This window comes from Quercus robur, chromosome 4 (assembly GCF_932294415.1).
Source record: "Quercus robur chromosome 4, dhQueRobu3.1, whole genome shotgun sequence".
Classification (NCBI taxonomy): domain Eukaryota; kingdom Viridiplantae; phylum Streptophyta; class Magnoliopsida; order Fagales; family Fagaceae; genus Quercus; species Quercus robur.
The window spans coordinates 70,300,737-70,318,867 of record NC_065537.1 but is presented as its reverse complement, the minus strand read 5'-3'; the positions used below and the strand labels follow the sequence as shown (position 1 = coordinate 70,318,867).

Sequence of the window (18,131 nt, the reverse complement as noted above, 5' to 3'; positions counted from 1 at the left end):
CCCCCCCCCAAAAAAAAAAAAAAAAAAAGAAAGAAAGAAGAAGAAGAAGAAAAATATACACTGACCTTAAGTCCAAAAAGTGTTTCAAAAGAAACTGCAACAGCTTGACCACATTAGGTAAAAAAAACTGATCTCGATCCATGAATAGCCTCTGCACACAATTTAGGGGCGACAAAATATGAAATCATGTCCTTTATCCGACACCTCTCATTACACTCGAGGTATCAGAAAAAGAAGGGGTAGCTGTTGATACCGTATTTTTTCTGTCCTCAATTTGTGTGTCGAACCTCGAAAAATCCAAAAATATCATTTTCTCTCCATGGGGCCACAAAGACATCCAGAATGACGTGGTGCAACCCGTTCAGACATTAAAGCACCCAAAGTACGTTTTTCAGCCAAAATGCTCATAGTCAGCCCTAGGTTGGCCAAAGGTCAAATAAGGTCAAAATCCTCACAAAACAAAATTTTTCATGGTTTTATATCAAACCCAAGCTCCTCGAAGATTTTTAGCTTTGACCAAGTTTGACTTGGAGTTGACTCCCGGTGGGCCCCAGAAACCCTATTTTTGATTTGGCTGTCAGAACGGGTTGAAACCAATTCCATTGCAAAAATTGTCCAATTGTTCCAACGACTGTTCATGGGTCAAAATCGGAGTTAGAACGGTTGAGATATCATGAAAATCGGGATGACGCGCCGATTAGTGCACCATAAACTTTCGAAAGCCATAACTTTTGATCTGACTGTTGGATTTTTGAGTTTCATACATTTTTAGAAACTGAAAATGAAGATCAATCCAACGGTGTCAAGATCAGCCCAATCAGAGGAGGTTTGAGGCCCCAGGTACCCATCAGACCAGGACACATTTTTATGAAATTTGCTCTCTACCTAACTCTTCTCTACATTTTTTTTCTCTCTCCCAAACACCAAAAAAAACACCCAAAAAAACTCCAAAAAATCACATCGAAGTCTCTCGATTCTTTCCTCTTCACCAAGAACACAAGATATTGCTTTGGTACCCAATCTTCCTTTCCTTGATTCTACACTTTGGATTTGGGGTTTAGGAGTGTGGATGTAGCTTTTTACCTATCATCCACACCCCTAACCTTCCAAACTCTTTCTCGCTTTTATCTAGTTTTTTTTTTAGCTTGCATAACATGATTTATTGCTTTCTTTAGCATGCTTCTTGCTTTATGTGTGTTCTTTGCTTAGATCTACATGCTTAGGGTTTTTATGCCATGTTTTGTGCTTAGACCTATGTTTCTACATGCTTATATGTTTAGATATACATGCTTAGGGTTCTTATGCCATGTTTCCTTTGTTTCATTCCTCTTTTTGCTTTATTTTGATGTTAGGGTTATATGCTCACACGCTTGATATCATGTCAATGGTTATGCTTTGCTTGGATTTTCGTATGCTTGTCGCCATGTTTTGTGCTTAGATCTGCATTTGTACATGCTTATACGATTGGATTCATGTTCTTTCATGTCTATGTGCTAAATTTTCACATTTTCACGCATGTGTTGCCATGCCTATGCCTAAATCTATGTTTGTGTGTCTAAATCTATGTTTTCCCATGCTTGTGTGCTTGGATCTATGTCCTTTATGCTTGTGTGTTCCATGCCATGTTTGCGTACCTAGACCTAGGCTATATTTTTCTTACCATGTGCTATTGTAGCCCTTTTGTCGCATTATCTTTCTTTCTTGTGTTTTGGCCTAGTGGTTAGGATCCGATCTAGACCCTGTGGTCTTTGTCATCATCCATATACCTTGGCCTATATCAAAGGGTTTGGATCACCCCATTTGCATGTCTATGCTCGCTTGCTTCTATGCTTTATCTTCTGTGTTAGCCTCTCTAGTTCTAGGCTTTACCACATTTGACACCCTTAGTGGGTTGTGGTTGTATGGTTACATCCGACGCCCATGAGGCCTTGTTTGGATGTAACCACTTGGGATGCATTGCTATGGTGCCAGTTGCTCTGTGCATACCTTTCCCCTTTTTTGCTCCATGCGATGATGTGCTTACCATGCTTGTTTGTGCCCTCGTTTACTTTATATGCATCTTCACATGTTTGCTCACATGTTCATGCATGAGTCTTCCTTGCTAGTGTGTCGTCCATGCTTCGACACAATGAAGCTATGGACATAAGATTCGAACCTACATTTTTCCCTTGTGGACACCACCTTTTGTGTGTTTTCTTGCTTGTTTGCCTTTTTGCTTGTTGGTTAGCTTTCGTGCTTTTGTCACGTGCTATGCTTGCCATGTCTATCTTGCTTGTTTGCTTTGCACCCTTTTGCCATCATCTATGCATATTTCCCTTTCCATTACTTGTCTGCTGGTTTCTTGTCCTTGCCTTTGCATGTACACACATGAACTGAGGACACATGGAGCTAGGGCGCGATCTCCTAGACGCAAGCAAAAGGGGCACAAATGCAAGCATGTGGTCAAGCCAAGCAGTTGCAATTAGTAGGTTTTGGGTTTAGCTTTTTCCCATTGGTTATGTACTCTTTAAACCCCCTCCGTCCTCCTCCCTTTCTCCCTTAGATGGTTTGTATTAGGTAAATCATGCTTTGTACCATTCATTCTCATCTCTAAAGTATGGCGACCCCTATTTATTTTCCTGCACCTATATATTGGGCCATGCTCTAGGGATGTAGGCATTTACTTTCGTACTCTGTATGCTTGCATTGTGCATGATATATGTATGTATGTATATATATATATATATATATATTTGTTTGCCCCCTCTCAATGTGATTGTCACGGTCCGTGTCACCTAAGGCAAGCAATGCCTCATTTCTATCGTGAAAATAAGGTGACACGTCGCCAGGTTTTCACTGTGGAAATATGGTGCTTTGCCTAATGCCTTAGGAAAGCATAGATTGGGACCACGCCCATTCAAAAGCCAAAACCTCCATGCCCCCATGCATGTAAAGCCTGAAAGCCAATGACAAAATCATGTTTTTGCTGCCAATTTCCGAAAATTAAGGTTTTATCAAAACAAATGACTGTCCTTGAACAGGCGTTGTGGGGTGCCTAACACCTTCCCCACACATAACCAAACTTCAAGACCTAAGAATCAAGATTTTTTTCCATCCACATCAGATTAGGAAAAATGCCCTTTTTCTTAACCTGGGATTGGTAATAAAATCAACTAGAAATAGGTGACCAATCACACCTTAGAAAAACCCAATGATTGGTGGCGACTCCACTTACCTTTGGTAATCCCTTAAAATGTGGCTTAGATTCCTGCCATAACACCAGAGGTAGACCTACCTTCCTCCAGAAAGAGAGAGAGAGAGCACTTAAAGCTTTGCGTGAACAACACACGCACATGCATATTGAGAGGGGCCCTCTAGTAGGGCCCCACGCGCACGGGATCTGTCGCCTTGGCGAGTGGTCGAACGAGGGCTTACGACGGTGGCAGCAGGTTTTCCGCTATTGGTCCCGATCAAGGCCAAGCGTCTACATGTATCCTCACATACTCTCACATTTCCATTCCTTCCTCTCCTTTCTTCACCACCATGGGTGCCATCAACGCCGGTTCTATTCGTCGAAGTGAGGCCTAGCTTCGACCAAAGCAACCACGGATGGAGACGACCAATTCTGCAACGTCTGTTGTTCCTCTTTCCTTGGCTCCTTCTGCCTTTGTGACTGGCAGTGTGACCTTGGAGGCCATCATGGCATAACTTCAGCGGATGGAGGCTGACTTTGGTGGTTGTCTTGACTATCTCACAGATGAGATGTGTCAGATAAACACCCGAGTCGATTGCATTGCCCGCACGTAGGCTCGTATTGGTGATTTCAATCCTTCTCCATCTCCTTCTCCAAAGGCCTCGACTGAAGAGGATGATGGTGTTGGTGATGATGAGGATGATGATGCTTGCTCTTCCAGTGATGACGAGATGACTACCTCTCAGTGACTTGCCCTTTGTCATTCGTGACAAAAAAGGGAAGTAGTTTTGGTTTAAAAGTAGTCTTGTATTTAGGGGAAGAGTTAGTATAGGACATTTTTGATAGGGGGAGTGTATATACTTTTTGAGGGACGTAGTGAGGTTCTTATGTACTTTTCTTTTCTTCTTTTTATATTAGCCTCTTGTATACCGGTCTTGTGATTATTTATTTACGTACATTGTACTTTATTTTCATATATATATATGATGATGTATGTTTTTCTTCACCTATCTCTACATGTGTTGTTTCTTTTCTCTCTTTATACACATGATAAGGGGAGTGTATATACACTACAAAAGTGCAGTGTCAATGACATTTGTGTGCTTAGGCATAGCAAAATTGAAATGTCAAATATCATTGGGTATTTCTTTTCTCTCTCTAATATGCCCATGCATGATATGCTTAAAAGAAAAATATGCAAAGAAAAATCAAAAATAAAAAGATAAAAAATGCTTTAAAAATGATTGCAAGCGTGTATTCTAAGATATGTGGGAGTTATAGGATGTACCTCGAAGGTGATAGTCCCCATCAAGCAGTTATGATTATGTGTGAGTTAAAGCAATTTTCTTATATCTCAAATCGTCATAACATGTATACATTTATGCAATCTTGTGATGTTTTTCACACACAACATGCAATATTCTTTGCTATTCTTAATACATGGGTAGGTACAATGTGATTTCGCCATCACAAGCTTTTATATGTGTTAATGTATGCTTACTAAACTGTCGTAACTTGTTTTTGAAATATAAAATTAGTTAGACTTGTTTAGTGTGTGTGTGTTTCTTTTTGGAGATCTATGTGCTTAAAATTATTATTGAGAGATGATTTTAAGAGCTTAATATGTTGAGTGGATCATTGGTTGAGTTGCTTGTTGGATTGCATCCATGTCTATGTTTTTCACATCTCAAAAAACTGATTTTAAATGCTAGTTCGATACCTCCTCGATACCTTGCTGTCTGTCGAGCTTCTTCAGCTTTTTCTAATCGCAATCCCAACAGCTTCTCAATACCTGGTGGATCGATTGAGAATGGTTCTGCATCCTCGATAGCTTCTCGACACTTGGTGGATCGATCGAGCTTTTACTCCAACATGCATGGGATTGATCATTTAGTACCTCTTTTCTTCACTCGCATTCAAGGTACGCACATTCCTATCACACCGCAACTTGTTGCGGATGTGCTTCGATTCCTTAGGATAGAGTTTCCTGACTATCCTAGTTGTGAGCATCTGAGGACTGTGTCCAGGGATGAGCTCATGTCTGCTTTTTGTGAGTGCCCTTCTGCTTGGGGTGAGCATCTGTTTAACCATGTCGACCTTTTGCTAAAGGTCTTAGATTCATGAACATGGTGATGACCTTTGTTTTGCATCCACTCTCTCACTATAACTCCATTACAGAGCCTCGAGCTTGATTTTTGTTATCTCTTTTTGAGCATCTTACTATAGATTTCCCTTCTTATTTCATTATGTCTATTATAGATGTTCATCTAGATTTGGTGTCCCGTGATAAGCTCATCTTTCCTTCCGCTATCACGAGGATCTTACGCCATTTTTCCCTTCCTTTTCCCTCTTCCAACCATTTCACTATCATATGTTCCATAGATTACGCTACCGTTAAAAGTAGCGAGGCCCAGCTTCGGTCGCGGCAGTTGGATTTAGCAGCTCCTCCCTCCCATTCAGCTCCATCCCGTTCTGCTCCATCCTCATCCGCTCCTCCCTCTTCTTTGGGCGATGTGACTTTAGAAGACATCATGGCGCAACTACAGCACATGGATGCTCGCCTAGATACACTCTCTATGGAGTTGTATCAGGTGAACGTTCATGTAGGTCGTATTGCATGGTGACAAGCGTCCATGGGTGGTTTTACTCCTGAGACTACTCCTTCACCACCTTCTCCTGTGGCTTCTGTTTCTAAGGATGAGGATGATGTTGATGGTGATGACGATGATGCTGATGGAGATGCTAGCTCTACCGATGAGATGTCTACTTGACACTCTTACCCTTTGTCACTCGTGACAAAAAGGGAAAGTAGTTTTGATATGGGAGTACTCAGTCTTAGGGGGAGAGTTAGTATAGGACCATTTTTGTTAGGGGGAGTGTTGATACATTTTGAGGGATGTAGTGAGGATAGTATTTATCTTTTGTTTTCTTTCCTTTTAGATACATTACTCTTGTACATGAGGTCTTATTACCATTTATAGACATACATTGTACTTATCTCTTTCTTTATATTGATGTATGTTTTTCTTTCACCTACCCTTTCATGTGTTGTTTCTTTTCTCCCTTAATACACATGTTTCTTATACTTGTATGCAATCTATTAATTCTGTTTCACATAAAGATGCCTTGATGAGTTTTGTTTTAAAGTGTTTCAGAAATATAGGTTGTCAAAGTCTACTTGCCATAAACTCTCTTCTTGCAAAGTTTTTCAAGAGTTTGTGTTAAGATAGATTTTATTGTATTTAATAAGTGAATATGAGTTGAGTGACTTATGACTTCTCTCATATGTTCATTTGTTTGTTGTGGTTTTATCACAGATTGCCAAAGGGGGAGATTGTTAGGACATACGTGTTTCACATGTTAAGAACATATGTCATGACTTTATGTAATTGGCTTATCCTTTGACAAAACGCACTTTACTTGTATTTGGGTAGATTTAGGATGTGTTTAAATACTTCAAGAAATCATGTTTCAAGATCAAGTGTTGAAGCCTTCAAGTCTGTCCAAGAAAACAAGTTGATAGTGCAAATTCATTAAAGCTTGACAGCTGTATCTATCGAGCTTAAGAAAGCTGTTCAAAGTTTGGTGTGCTTGACACCTGCTTGACAGCTGCTCGACACCTCTTATCTATCGAGGTTTAAGATTTTCAGAATTCAATTTTGATTTTCTTGGGATCCGTGAATATGTCTTTGGGCCTTCTTTTCTCCTAACCCTAGACATATAAAAGGATTGTTTTAAGGGCCGTCAAATAGTTCACAAGTTGCACAAGCTTTGAGCAAACTCTGTTCAAGCAAATTGTGACTGGAGACAAAGTTCTTGCTCTAGTTCATCTCTTTCTCTTGAAAAAGTTACTGTGTATGTGCACCGTAGGGTTTTGTGACCAAGCATCTTCTTGATCTTCATCGTGTGGATGAACTGAAGAACTTTGCAACTAACAACCTGCTTAGTTGATAATTGAAGTCACGTATTGGGATCCGCGCAATTGGTTAGTCACGTACTTGGGAGTCGTGCATCTGAAAGGGGAACTGTCACTACAGAATAAGTCCAATTGGGTATTGGGGTAAGGGTTCAACTATAGGTTGGTAAGGTACTTGGGATTCTTTTACTTGTAACCACTTGTTGTGATAATAGTGGAGTTTCACGAATGGTGACCTAAAAATCACCCGGTGGGGTTTTTGCCGTTAGATTTTCCCTATTCGTAAACAAATCACCGTGTTATTTATTTTCTGCTGCGTTATTATGTTATTGGTGATTTGTTTGTGCTACCACGCGTTTGCATGATAAATTGATTAATTAATAGCTTGGCTAATTAATTAATTAATTTCTATCACAAGGGGTCATTCAGTTTATGGCCTATCACTATTGCTGAGGAATGGGCTAATTATAAACAACGTGGTGATGCCGAGGGAGCTTATCAGGTATTAACATCATTTGAATTTGTTCTAATTTTGCATATGATGAAAGAGATTCTGGGAATTACTAATATTATTTGCCAAGCTTTGCAACAACATTCTCAGGATCTTTTAAATGCCATGCATTTAGTTTCAACTACAAAATCACTTATTCAAAAGTTAAGAGATGATGGATGGGAACCTTTACTTGCTAGTGTTACATCATTTTGTGGACAACATGAAATTGATATTCTTGATTTAAATGCTCGTTACACTAAAGCTCGAGATAGATTCCGTCATCAAGATCAAACTTTGACAACAATAGAACATTATTTAAGAATTGACATATTTATAGTTGCAATAGATTTTCAATTGCAAGAATTGAATGGTAGATTTTGTGAGCTAACAACAGATCTTCTCACTCTTAGTTCAGCATTAAATCCTAATGATGCTTTTAGATAATTCAAAATTGGTGATATTTGCAATTTGGCTGAAAATTATTATCCTCAAGATTTCACTGAGCAGGAAATTTGTCTTTTGAAGCATCAATTGCAACATTATGAGCTTGATGTGACAAAGCATCCAGATTTTCAGAATATGGGTACAATATTTGAGCTACGTAGGGGATTTAGAAATTTCAGGGAAGTCTAAATTCTATCATTTAATTGATAGACTGATTCGTCTTGTGTTGACTCTTCCAGTTTCTACAGCAACTACAGAACAAGCTTTTTCAGCTATAAAACTATTAAAACAAGACTTCACAATAAAATAGAGGATGAACTTCTAGCAAATAATATGGTAGTTTATATAGAAAATGAAATTGCTGGGAATTTCACCATGGAAATGATTATGGATGAATTTTATTCCATGAAAAATCGTCGTCAAACATGATTTTGATATGAAATGTTTTTTTTGTGTGGATATTTTTGTATATGTCTATAGTGAACTAGACAGTTCTTGTATGTTCATTAATGTTTAAGATATATCAAAATTGAAATTTCATATTCAATAGACTTATGATTTATGTTTTTTATATCAATACTTCGAATTGGCCCCCCCCATGTAAAAATTTTTGGCTATGCCCCTGTTTATTTTTTCTTCTTCATTTCCTTAATATGTGTTAAGATTAATTTCAACACCATACATTGTCACAATTTTGAAAAAATTTAAAAAATTAAATGCTTAAACTTTTAGTATTTTTTTCAAAAAGAGAAAAACCTTATTTTGAGGGTCAGGAGATCCTAAAAGAAAGGTTATTGTACTTTTTTTTTTTTTGAATTTTTCGAGAGTTGCCAATTCTCCATAAGGGTAAAACATTGTTTGAAGGGTCATGTAAGCCATCAAAATTTGTATTTCGAGGGAATTTGTTTTAACGGTTATCAAGGGTTATCTAGACCCTGAAAATAATCTTTTTTTGGCCTTTAATACTTTTTTTTAAGGGTTTTGACCCTCAAAAAAAAAAAAAAAAAAAAAACCCAACTTCCCTATAGTGATAAATTATAAAAATCTATATGCAAAATGAATAGTATCAGTGTAAATTTAATAATTACAGTAATAATTTTGTAGATTTATACAATTTTAGCTTGATTGATATGCATGATTTTGAATGTTAAATGTATAAAGTTGATATCTTTTTTGCTTTTATATATATATATATATATGTATATCTCCTATATTATGCTGGGATGCGTATGTGGATAGTGCTAAGAAATTAATGAAACAAAAGAAAGCCTAGAAAAACATAAAAGACAATACAGACCAAGACCCTTGACTAAATAGTTTTGTCTGAAAACTGTACCCTTATGGCTCACCACTTAACTAAACCAAAACGCTATTCCCAAGTTTTTTCACCTTTTTTTTTTATATGTAGTTTAGTGGATAGAAGTATATAGATGACTCCAAACATTGCTATTATTTTAAGAATAATAGTTGCTTTTAAAGTAATAATTAATAATTTATTTTAGAAAAAATTTGACACAATTTTTATGAAAAATTAAAAAAAGTTATTAAAATATTAACTACATTTTTTTCTCATAAAAACTTTCTTTAAATGAATTATTAATCATTTCTCTAAGAGTATTCATTAGCATATTTCTTATTTTAAAGATGATAATTCTGGTAACTTGTGTAAGATTATTATTATTTAATTTTGTTTGATGTAGCAAAATATTGTTAATGCGTGTTAAATCACGTAAGGAGATCTTATGTCGGGATTCTGTTTTTCACATTTGTGGATCAACAAGTCCAACAGAAGTTAGTTGGATGACAGTTAGGTGCTCGGAGAAAATTTCCAAAAGCTGAAGTGAAAGTGAGAAGTGAGGATTGTTTGGTACTTGAACTGAAAAAAGCTACTTAAAATGGAACAACAGGCAATGCCTCAAGCACAGGAAAAAGCAAAGAAGCAATCTAAAAATGAGTTCCATTGAAAATCAGGGAACAGTACCCTCGTCTATTAATGAAGAAGATGACGATGCATGTCTCTATGCCATGCTACTGTCAAGCTCTCACGTATTTCCTATGGTACTACACGCTGCCATTGAGCTCAACCTGTTTGAGATCATTGCGAAGGCAAGCCCTAATGCTTACATGTCGCCCACAGAGATTGCTTCTCAGCTTCCCACACAAAGCCCTGATGCTCCTTATATGCTAGATCGCATTCTGCGTTTACTTGCTAGCTACTCACTTCTTACTTGCTCTATAAGAACCTGCGAAGATGGAAGTGTTGAGAGACTTTATCGAGTCTCAACAGCTGGCAAGTTCTATGTTCAAGATGAAGATGGAGGATCTGCGGGTTCGATCTCATTGTTTGCTTTACACAGAGCCACAGTAGAGGTTTGGTACGTATCTAGATATAATGTAATGAGCCAATATGAAAAACAATAATCATACCTGCACTATACTCCAAAAGAGTAGGCAACTTACAATTTAGACTCCTTTTAGAGTCTAGTTACAGTCCAATATATATTTTCAATGTGAAACTTATGGTCTGTTTGGATGGAGGAGGGAAGGAGAGGGAGTGGAGGGGAAGTAGAGTAGAATTAATTAAAAATAAGCTAATTTTGTACTAAATCTACTCTACTCTACTCTACTCCCTCTCCCTCTCACTCAATCCAACCGAACCATTAGTATACATCCATACAATATTTAGTCAATATCTAATCAATGTGAGATATCACAATTAACTTATTCATTTATCGTAGTGGGTGAGTTTTACATCAGCTTTTAATATTAGTTTTTTGTAGTTAACTTTTATGTATGGCTTTTTAAAATCTCTTTTTTTTTTCCAATTTTTTTATACTATTTTTTACTTTTTTCAAGTGTAAATATACTTAGCATATTTTCAGCAAAAAACTAAATAAGTTATTCTTAAACGGATACAGTAAAACCATGACTAAATTTTTTTCTCATTTTATAAATTTATTTTTGAACAAATATACTGTTTATATTATCAATAAACTAAAAATAATTAATTGACATCATATGAAATATATTTACAAATTTAACAATCTAAAAATCTATAAAGTAATATTTGTACAAGCATATATATATATATATATATATATAATATTTTCAATTTTTAAATAGAGACACATGTTTGTGAATTTGTTCACAAACATATTATAATAGTCCAGATTAGATGGGGACTTGAGCTTAGTTTAATTACTAAATTTCATTACTTATAATTTTTTTGTTTTTTTTTTTTTTTTTTTTTGGCTTCATTGTGTTATAGGCTACATTTTAAGGATGCTATCCTTGGAGGAGGTAATCTTTTTCAAAAAGTCCATGGAATGTCCATCTTCCAATACATGAAAGCTGATCCAACATTGAATAATTTTTTTAACAAGGCAATGGCTGATCTCTCGGGAATACATATGAAAAAAATTCTTGAGAAATACGAAGGATTTGAGGGGATATCATTGTTGGTTGATGGTGTTTGTACAAGCATATATATATATATATATATATAATATTTTCAATTTTTAAATAGAGACACATGTTTGTGAATTTGTTCACAAACATATTATAATAGTCCAGCTTAGATGGGGACTTGAGCTTAGTTTAATTACTAAATTTCATTACTTATAATTTTTTTGTTTTTTTTTTTTTTTTTTTTTGGCTTCATTGTGTTATAGGCTACATTTTAAGGATGCTATCCTTGGAGGAGGTAATCTTTTTCAAAAAGTCCATGGAATGTCCATCTTCCAATACATGAAAGCTGATCCAACATTGAATAATTTTTTTAACAAGGCAATGGCTGATCTCTCGGGAATACATATGAAAAAAATTCTTGAGAAATACGAAGGATTTGAGGGGATATCATTGTTGGTTGATGTTGGTGGTGGCACTGGAGCCAGCCTCAACATGATCATCTCCAAGTACCCTTCCATTAAAGGCATCAACTTTGATTTGCCTCAGGTGATACAACACGCACCATCTTATCCAGGTACTAACATATCTTAATAATCGAATGAGTGTACTAGTGTGCAAGCAAGCAAGCAAGATGATAAATGACATGTTCATGCAACTACCTACTTTTAAAAAACACCCAAATTAAAATTATTAGAAGTAACCATCTTAAAGAAAGAAAAATTGGGCCTGTATTATAATGCTACACTTTCTCAAGCTAATAGAGATGTATTTGCATTTAGGATTTAATCCCTGCTTATACAAAAACCGATCGGTATCTTCGTTTAATGATAAAGAACTATCATTAAGAGCGAACGCTATAACTTGAAATTCTCTCTCAAAAAAAAAAAAAAAAAAAAAAGAGGAAGAGAAATGTATTTGTACTGGTTATAAAAAGGAAAGTTGAAATATATATACACACACATACACTAGCCTTAGCACACATATTTTACGGGTGTAATGAGGCTCTTTTTTATTGTGCTTTAGTGTCATAATTTTCCAAAAAATAAAAGGATAAAAAGAAAACTAAAGATCATTAAATAAATGACAGAATTGAACTGTTAGACTATATAAATGCAAACCATGCTGCATAATTTGATTAAACTTAGCATAAATGTAAAATTAGAATCAAACCATCAAAAGGAACCAATCAAATAATCTCCAATGATGAAAAATTAGCAGTTTAGCAAAGATATCTAAGGCTGAAAAATCTGTAAGTAAATAATAATTGAAGCAAAAAATCACAGAGACTCAAACAGTAGCAGTATATAAACAAACTTGTTTGTGTTTAGTTAGCTAAAAAAATTAAGTGAGAAATAAGAGAGAACCTTTTTCATTGTCTTTTTCTGTGAGTGTTGAAGATTAAAATGCATTCTTTGCAGAGTTTTCTATTTTTTTTGTTGTTTTTTTTTCTCCGTCAATTTTTTACAGTTTTTTTTTTTTTTTCAATCTTTCTAAATATTGAGAGTTAAGATTGTGTTAATCGTTTAAATGTGAGTTAGTGAGAAGTGTGCATGAAGGAAACTGTTAGAAACTATTCAGTTTGAAGTTTATCACTATGTTTTAAATTTAACTCTTTTTCTTCTTTTTATTTTCTTTAAAGTAACCATACATAATTCCTTTTAAAAAAAGTATTTTTTTATAGAATAATTGAGAGTATTTAAATTCAAATAGGAAACAAACTTTTCAAATAGAAAATTGAAATAGGTTAATTGAACGGATTTGAATTCTAACCTGTAGTGAGATGAACGTGGTTACAAAGTCTTAGTTGGTTTAAATAATGCCAAATTATGCTTTTAACCTTGTTGTTGTCTTTTATGGAAAATAAAATTAAACTAAAGAGTATGTGATTTTAGATTTTGTGTGAGGATATTTTGGTACATAAAATGATAAAACCCAAACAGGGAATCTTGTTTGAGTGTCAACATTTTGCGTACTAAAATACCATCACACAAATTCTTAAACTTTTTAAAATATCCTTATCTTTTAGTTAAATAATTTTAAATTAAAAAACACAAAATGACTAAAATAGTAATTTACTGTTCCTAAGTTTTAGGTTTTTTCTTTTATCTTCTTCATTCTGCATAAAACTTAGGACAATATCTTTATCTTAATTTTAAATATTATTTCAAGTTACCTTATCTCTTTCTTTAACACACAATTATTTATGTATTACTTTTAAACATATAACATTAAACTTAAAAAATAAATAAATAAAAAAGAGCATTATTGCACGTGCAAAGCGTGAATGATGAGTATAGTGTGTGTGTGTGTGTCTTTAACACACAATTATTTATGTATTACTTTTAAACATATAACACTAAACTTTAAAAAAAAATAAATAAAAAAGAGCATTATTGCACGTGCAAAGCGTGAATGATGAGTATAGTGTGTGTGTGTGTGTGTGAGCATTATTGCACGTGCAAAGCGTGAACGATGAGTATAGTGTGTGTGTGTGTGTGTGTGTGTGTGTGTGTGTGTGTGTTGGGTTAAAGTTACATGCCTAGTGTAACTTTAAGTAATATTACACTACTTAATATTTTTTAATTAGATGTGAATTTTGACAAAGCCACTATTAGATTATATTGTTTTCATATATTATTCATGCTTGCGAAATTTCAAGGTGATGAAAAATTAATAGTTATATCATCAATTAATTGTTTAAATTCAAATTTTTGTATTTTAAAATAATACATAAAAGATAAGTTTATAGATCAAATTGTAAATAACATCCAATAAGAGCATATAAAACATATAATTCAAAGGTAAAATTTTAAGAATACAAATTTTATAACAAGTTATTGTGTGATATAACATTTTTAGAGTTACATCATGTGTCATTTGAACCTAACATCATATATATATATATATATATATATGAGATGTTAACATTTTAAAAATCCAGTCAATGTATCCAATAATTTTTTACATCCTTTATATCACTCTGCATCATGCTAGGTTTAGAACTGTCCTTTTGCTAATATTCTTATTAGGATGGATTTTTTAAAGAGCTAGGTGAAATTCTATGTAGGTGTTGAGCATGTTGGAGGAGATATGTATGTAAGTGTTCCAAAAGGTGACGCCATTATGATAAAGGTTAGTTAATTAACTAATTATTTGACACTTGAAAGAAGATGGGCATGGCTTAAAAAACACACTCAAAAAAAAAAAAAAAAAAGTAAAAATTTAGATCGTTTGCATTTTAAATTTTTTTTCATGTTAAAAATTGCAGGGTACATGTCATAACTGGAACGATGAACAGTGCATAAAACTTTTGAAGAACTGCAATAATGCACTGCCAAAGATTGGAAAGGTGATTATCATGGACTTAATAATGCCAGAGGCACCAGAAGCGAGTAATGCTGCTAAGTATGTTTCTATGCTTGATAATGCCATGTTTATTCAACCTGGAGGGAAGGAAAGAACTGAGAAAGAGTTCGAGGCCTTGAGCAAGGCTTCTGGATTTTCAGGTTTTAAGGTTATTTGTCGCGCCTTTACTGTCTTGGGAGTCATGGAACTCTACAAATAAGTCTTCAACTATCTGCTTTGAACTCTTGTTTTTCTATTTTCATTGCTAATAAGTCGTGGAACTTTATGTCCAGGCTGTGAGGCCTTGTGCAAGGCTTCTGGATTTTCAGGTTTTAAGGTTATTTGTCGTGCCTTTACTGTGTTGGGAGTCATGGGAACTTTACAAATAAGTCTTCAACTATCTGCTTTGAACTCTTGATGTTCTAGTTTCATTGCTAATAAGTCATGGAACTTTATATTCAGACTGTAAACTTAATTTGAGTGTATGCATGCGTTTGAGTTTCAATAAATTTTGTATTTCAAATACAGTAAAAATTGAGTTCACTGAGAGTTTGATTGGATGGAGAGAGAGGAGAAGATAGTGAAGGGGAATAGAGAGAAGGGGGTGGTGTAATGAACCTTGTTTGGATGTTTTGCAAAGAAGCTAAGGGAAGGGTTTCGGGGGATTTGGAGGGTATTTATCATTACAATTAAACCCCTTACTTTTAATTCCTCGAAATGAGGAGAATTTACTAATTTAGAGGGGAAAGGAGATGGAGTTTTCTTTTATATATAAAAATAGTGATTGTCAATGTTTTCCTTGTGATGCCAATTTATATCATTTTCTTTTCAAATTAGCAAATGAAGGGGTTTAAGTGATAGCCCAGTGATAATGACATCTTTTGTGGATTAATCTCCACCTCCCCTTCCCCTTCAACTCGCTTACTATCTACCTATCTTTAAAATATATATATAAATAAATAAAAGATGCAAATGAGAGTCAAAATTGTCAATTTATATGATAATTCCCCTGCCTTTTATTCCCCTTACTTAATTTTTAAAACATTTAACTAATTAAAGAGGAAAGAAATCCATTCCATTCCCCTTAATTAATTTTTAAAACATTGAAACAAGGGGAATGGGTAATCATTTTTCTCTACTCTCTTTCCTTCTCTCCTTACCCCTTTACCCTCTACTCTCGTCTCTCTCAAAACAAACAATTAAATGATTTGGAGTCAAAGACTACACAACTTCTTTTATAGCATTTTTCACAATTTATGAGGTAAGGATATATTGATATGATTTCTTGTAATTGAGAGAGTTGGAAAGCCTTCAGAGCCTCAATCCCGACTATTATGTTATATATTGAATAAAATGAAATTTGACTAGCAATCCCTCATTTTTCTTATTAGCTTGGGTTTGGGTGCACAATAAAAGTGGAGTTAGTACAAGACCAAGATGAAATTGATGTTCTAATCACAAAAAATTATAACAAAACTTCTTAAAAAAAACAACAACAACAATTGTGAAAAAAAGAATTGCAAAAACCCTAAATTCACAAAATATTTCACAATTGCTAAAGTGACTAGCTGTTAATGATTGGTGATAATGTGGTGTCAATGACGGGCCCATATGAGAACCAATAAAAAATCACCAACTCAACTGCTACAAAAAATATTGTGAAAATATTTATGCCTATAACATTATTAAATAAGTTGTGAAAAATATTATTTCTTTCTTGGAAAGGGATAAACGACAACATGTAAGAACTCTAGATGGAATGTTTACCCCATTCTATTCTAGATTTTTGCTATTTTTGCCTTGAGGAAGTGGAAAACGAAGGTTCTAATTCCTTTGTTTAGTAATTTTTTTTCTTTTTCTTGTTCAATTAAGTATACATCAGCTTATGTAAAAATTGTTGTTTACTTTATAATAAAAACCTAGTTTTATGTTGAGCCACATTAGTGGTCATGTCATTATTTTATATTAATGTATTATGTTTTTATATATTCTCAAAACTAATTGTAACTTATCAATCATAATAGAACCATCATTTTCACTATCATAACTTTACACATTTTTTTAACATAAATATAACTTATAATAGAAAATACATGTCATACAAATAGCTTGGTTGAAGACACCATTTATTTATTTTTAGTTTATACTTACCAAAAACAAAAAATTCTATTCCACAACTGTATTCATATTCGTATGTTAATGTAGTTTTCAAGGCTAGGTTGAAGAGCCCATTTCCACTCCTACTTGGAGAACCACATGTCATTTTTATCAACTTTAAGAGATAAAGATTATATACTCTCAGATCGGTCCGATATGGTTCATTTACTCCAATTCTGTCCAATTCAATTCACTTTTGTCCAATATGGTCCATTCCGTCCATTTTGCTCCAATTTGGTCTATTCCTGGTGAATATCTATACTACTATTTAAGGGGCTTCTCCTATTTGGACTGAACATTTTTTTGGTTCCAAAATACCCCACAACCTAAATTCAAGTAGAGATAAAGCTGAAGGATAACATAGTAAAAAGGAGAAATTGCACATTACTCACCTGTGGCTTGGCCCGTTTTAACAGTGCCTACCCGTGGTTTAAAAGTTATCACTTAACCCACTTGGGGTGGCCTATGTCAGACCCCCGTTATCCACCTCTGCCCTTTCTATTAGAAAATCCCCTTTACTATATAAGCCAAAATTAGAACCCAAAAAAAAGGAACGAGCTCTATCCCTCTCTCTACCTTAGAACCCCAAACCCATTTCCTTTATATCAAGATCCTTAAAAATCCCCAAACCCATTTCTCTCTGTACTCTGATTGCCAAAGTGAAATCTGAACATGTCTTCTTCAAGTTATTACTTGGGTTCCAGTCACCATTCATGCTCTATTGACCGTTGTCGGCTACGGACTGCTCTGACCTTGAACAATTTTGGAAGAAGGTTTTATGGGTGCAGCTAATATGATGTGGTGAGTAACAGTTGGTTTTCAGATTTTTTTCCCTTTTTTTATTTTTTTATTTTCTAGTTTTGTTGGTTTTCTGGTTTTATTGGCTTTATGAATAACCCTAATTTGATTTTGTTTGTAGGATAATGAACCTACTTGTAAATACTTTAGGTGGTTGGATGGCAAAACATGTAAGCGTGGGTTTGAAGTTGCACCCATTGTCCTTGCAAGATTCAGTATGTACAAGAATCAAGCAAGAGTTGCAAAGGAAAAGGAAAAGGAGGCTAGTGATAGGGAAACAACAGCTATTGATAGGGAAAAAATAGTCAAGCAAAGGGAAGAAAAAGCTAGGGTGAGAGAGAGGATAGCTAAAGAGAAGTTACAAAAGTACAAATTTGCACTTGTTGTGTCATGAGAGT

At 34.6% G+C, this 18,131-nt stretch overlaps 1 protein-coding gene across 1 annotated transcript; it reads left to right on the top strand.

The window, feature by feature from the left end:
- The first annotated feature begins 9,944 nt into the window (after positions 1–9,944).
- LOC126723537 (caffeic acid 3-O-methyltransferase-like) lies at positions 9,945–15,253 on the top strand. Its single transcript, XM_050427064.1, has 4 exons — positions 9,945–10,400; positions 11,697–12,007; positions 14,501–14,565; positions 14,702–15,253. Exons 1-4 carry the CDS (start codon positions 9,976–9,978, stop codon positions 14,996–14,998), a joined length of 1,098 nt encoding a protein of 365 aa, XP_050283021.1. The 5' UTR covers positions 9,945–9,975; the 3' UTR covers positions 14,999–15,253.
- The last annotated feature ends 2,878 nt before the right edge of the window (positions 15,254–18,131 follow it).

Coding starts and splice junctions, on each gene's coding strand:
- LOC126723537 (XM_050427064.1), top strand. CDS start 9,976: ATGAGTTCCATTGAAAATCAGGGAACAGTACCCTCGTCTATTAATGAA. Junction 10,401..11,696: donor AGAGCCACAGTAGAGGTTTG/GTACGTATCTAG, acceptor ATTGTGTTATAG/GCTACATTTTAAGGATGCTA. Junction 12,008..14,500: donor ACACGCACCATCTTATCCAG/GTACTAACATAT, acceptor AATTCTATGTAG/GTGTTGAGCATGTTGGAGGA.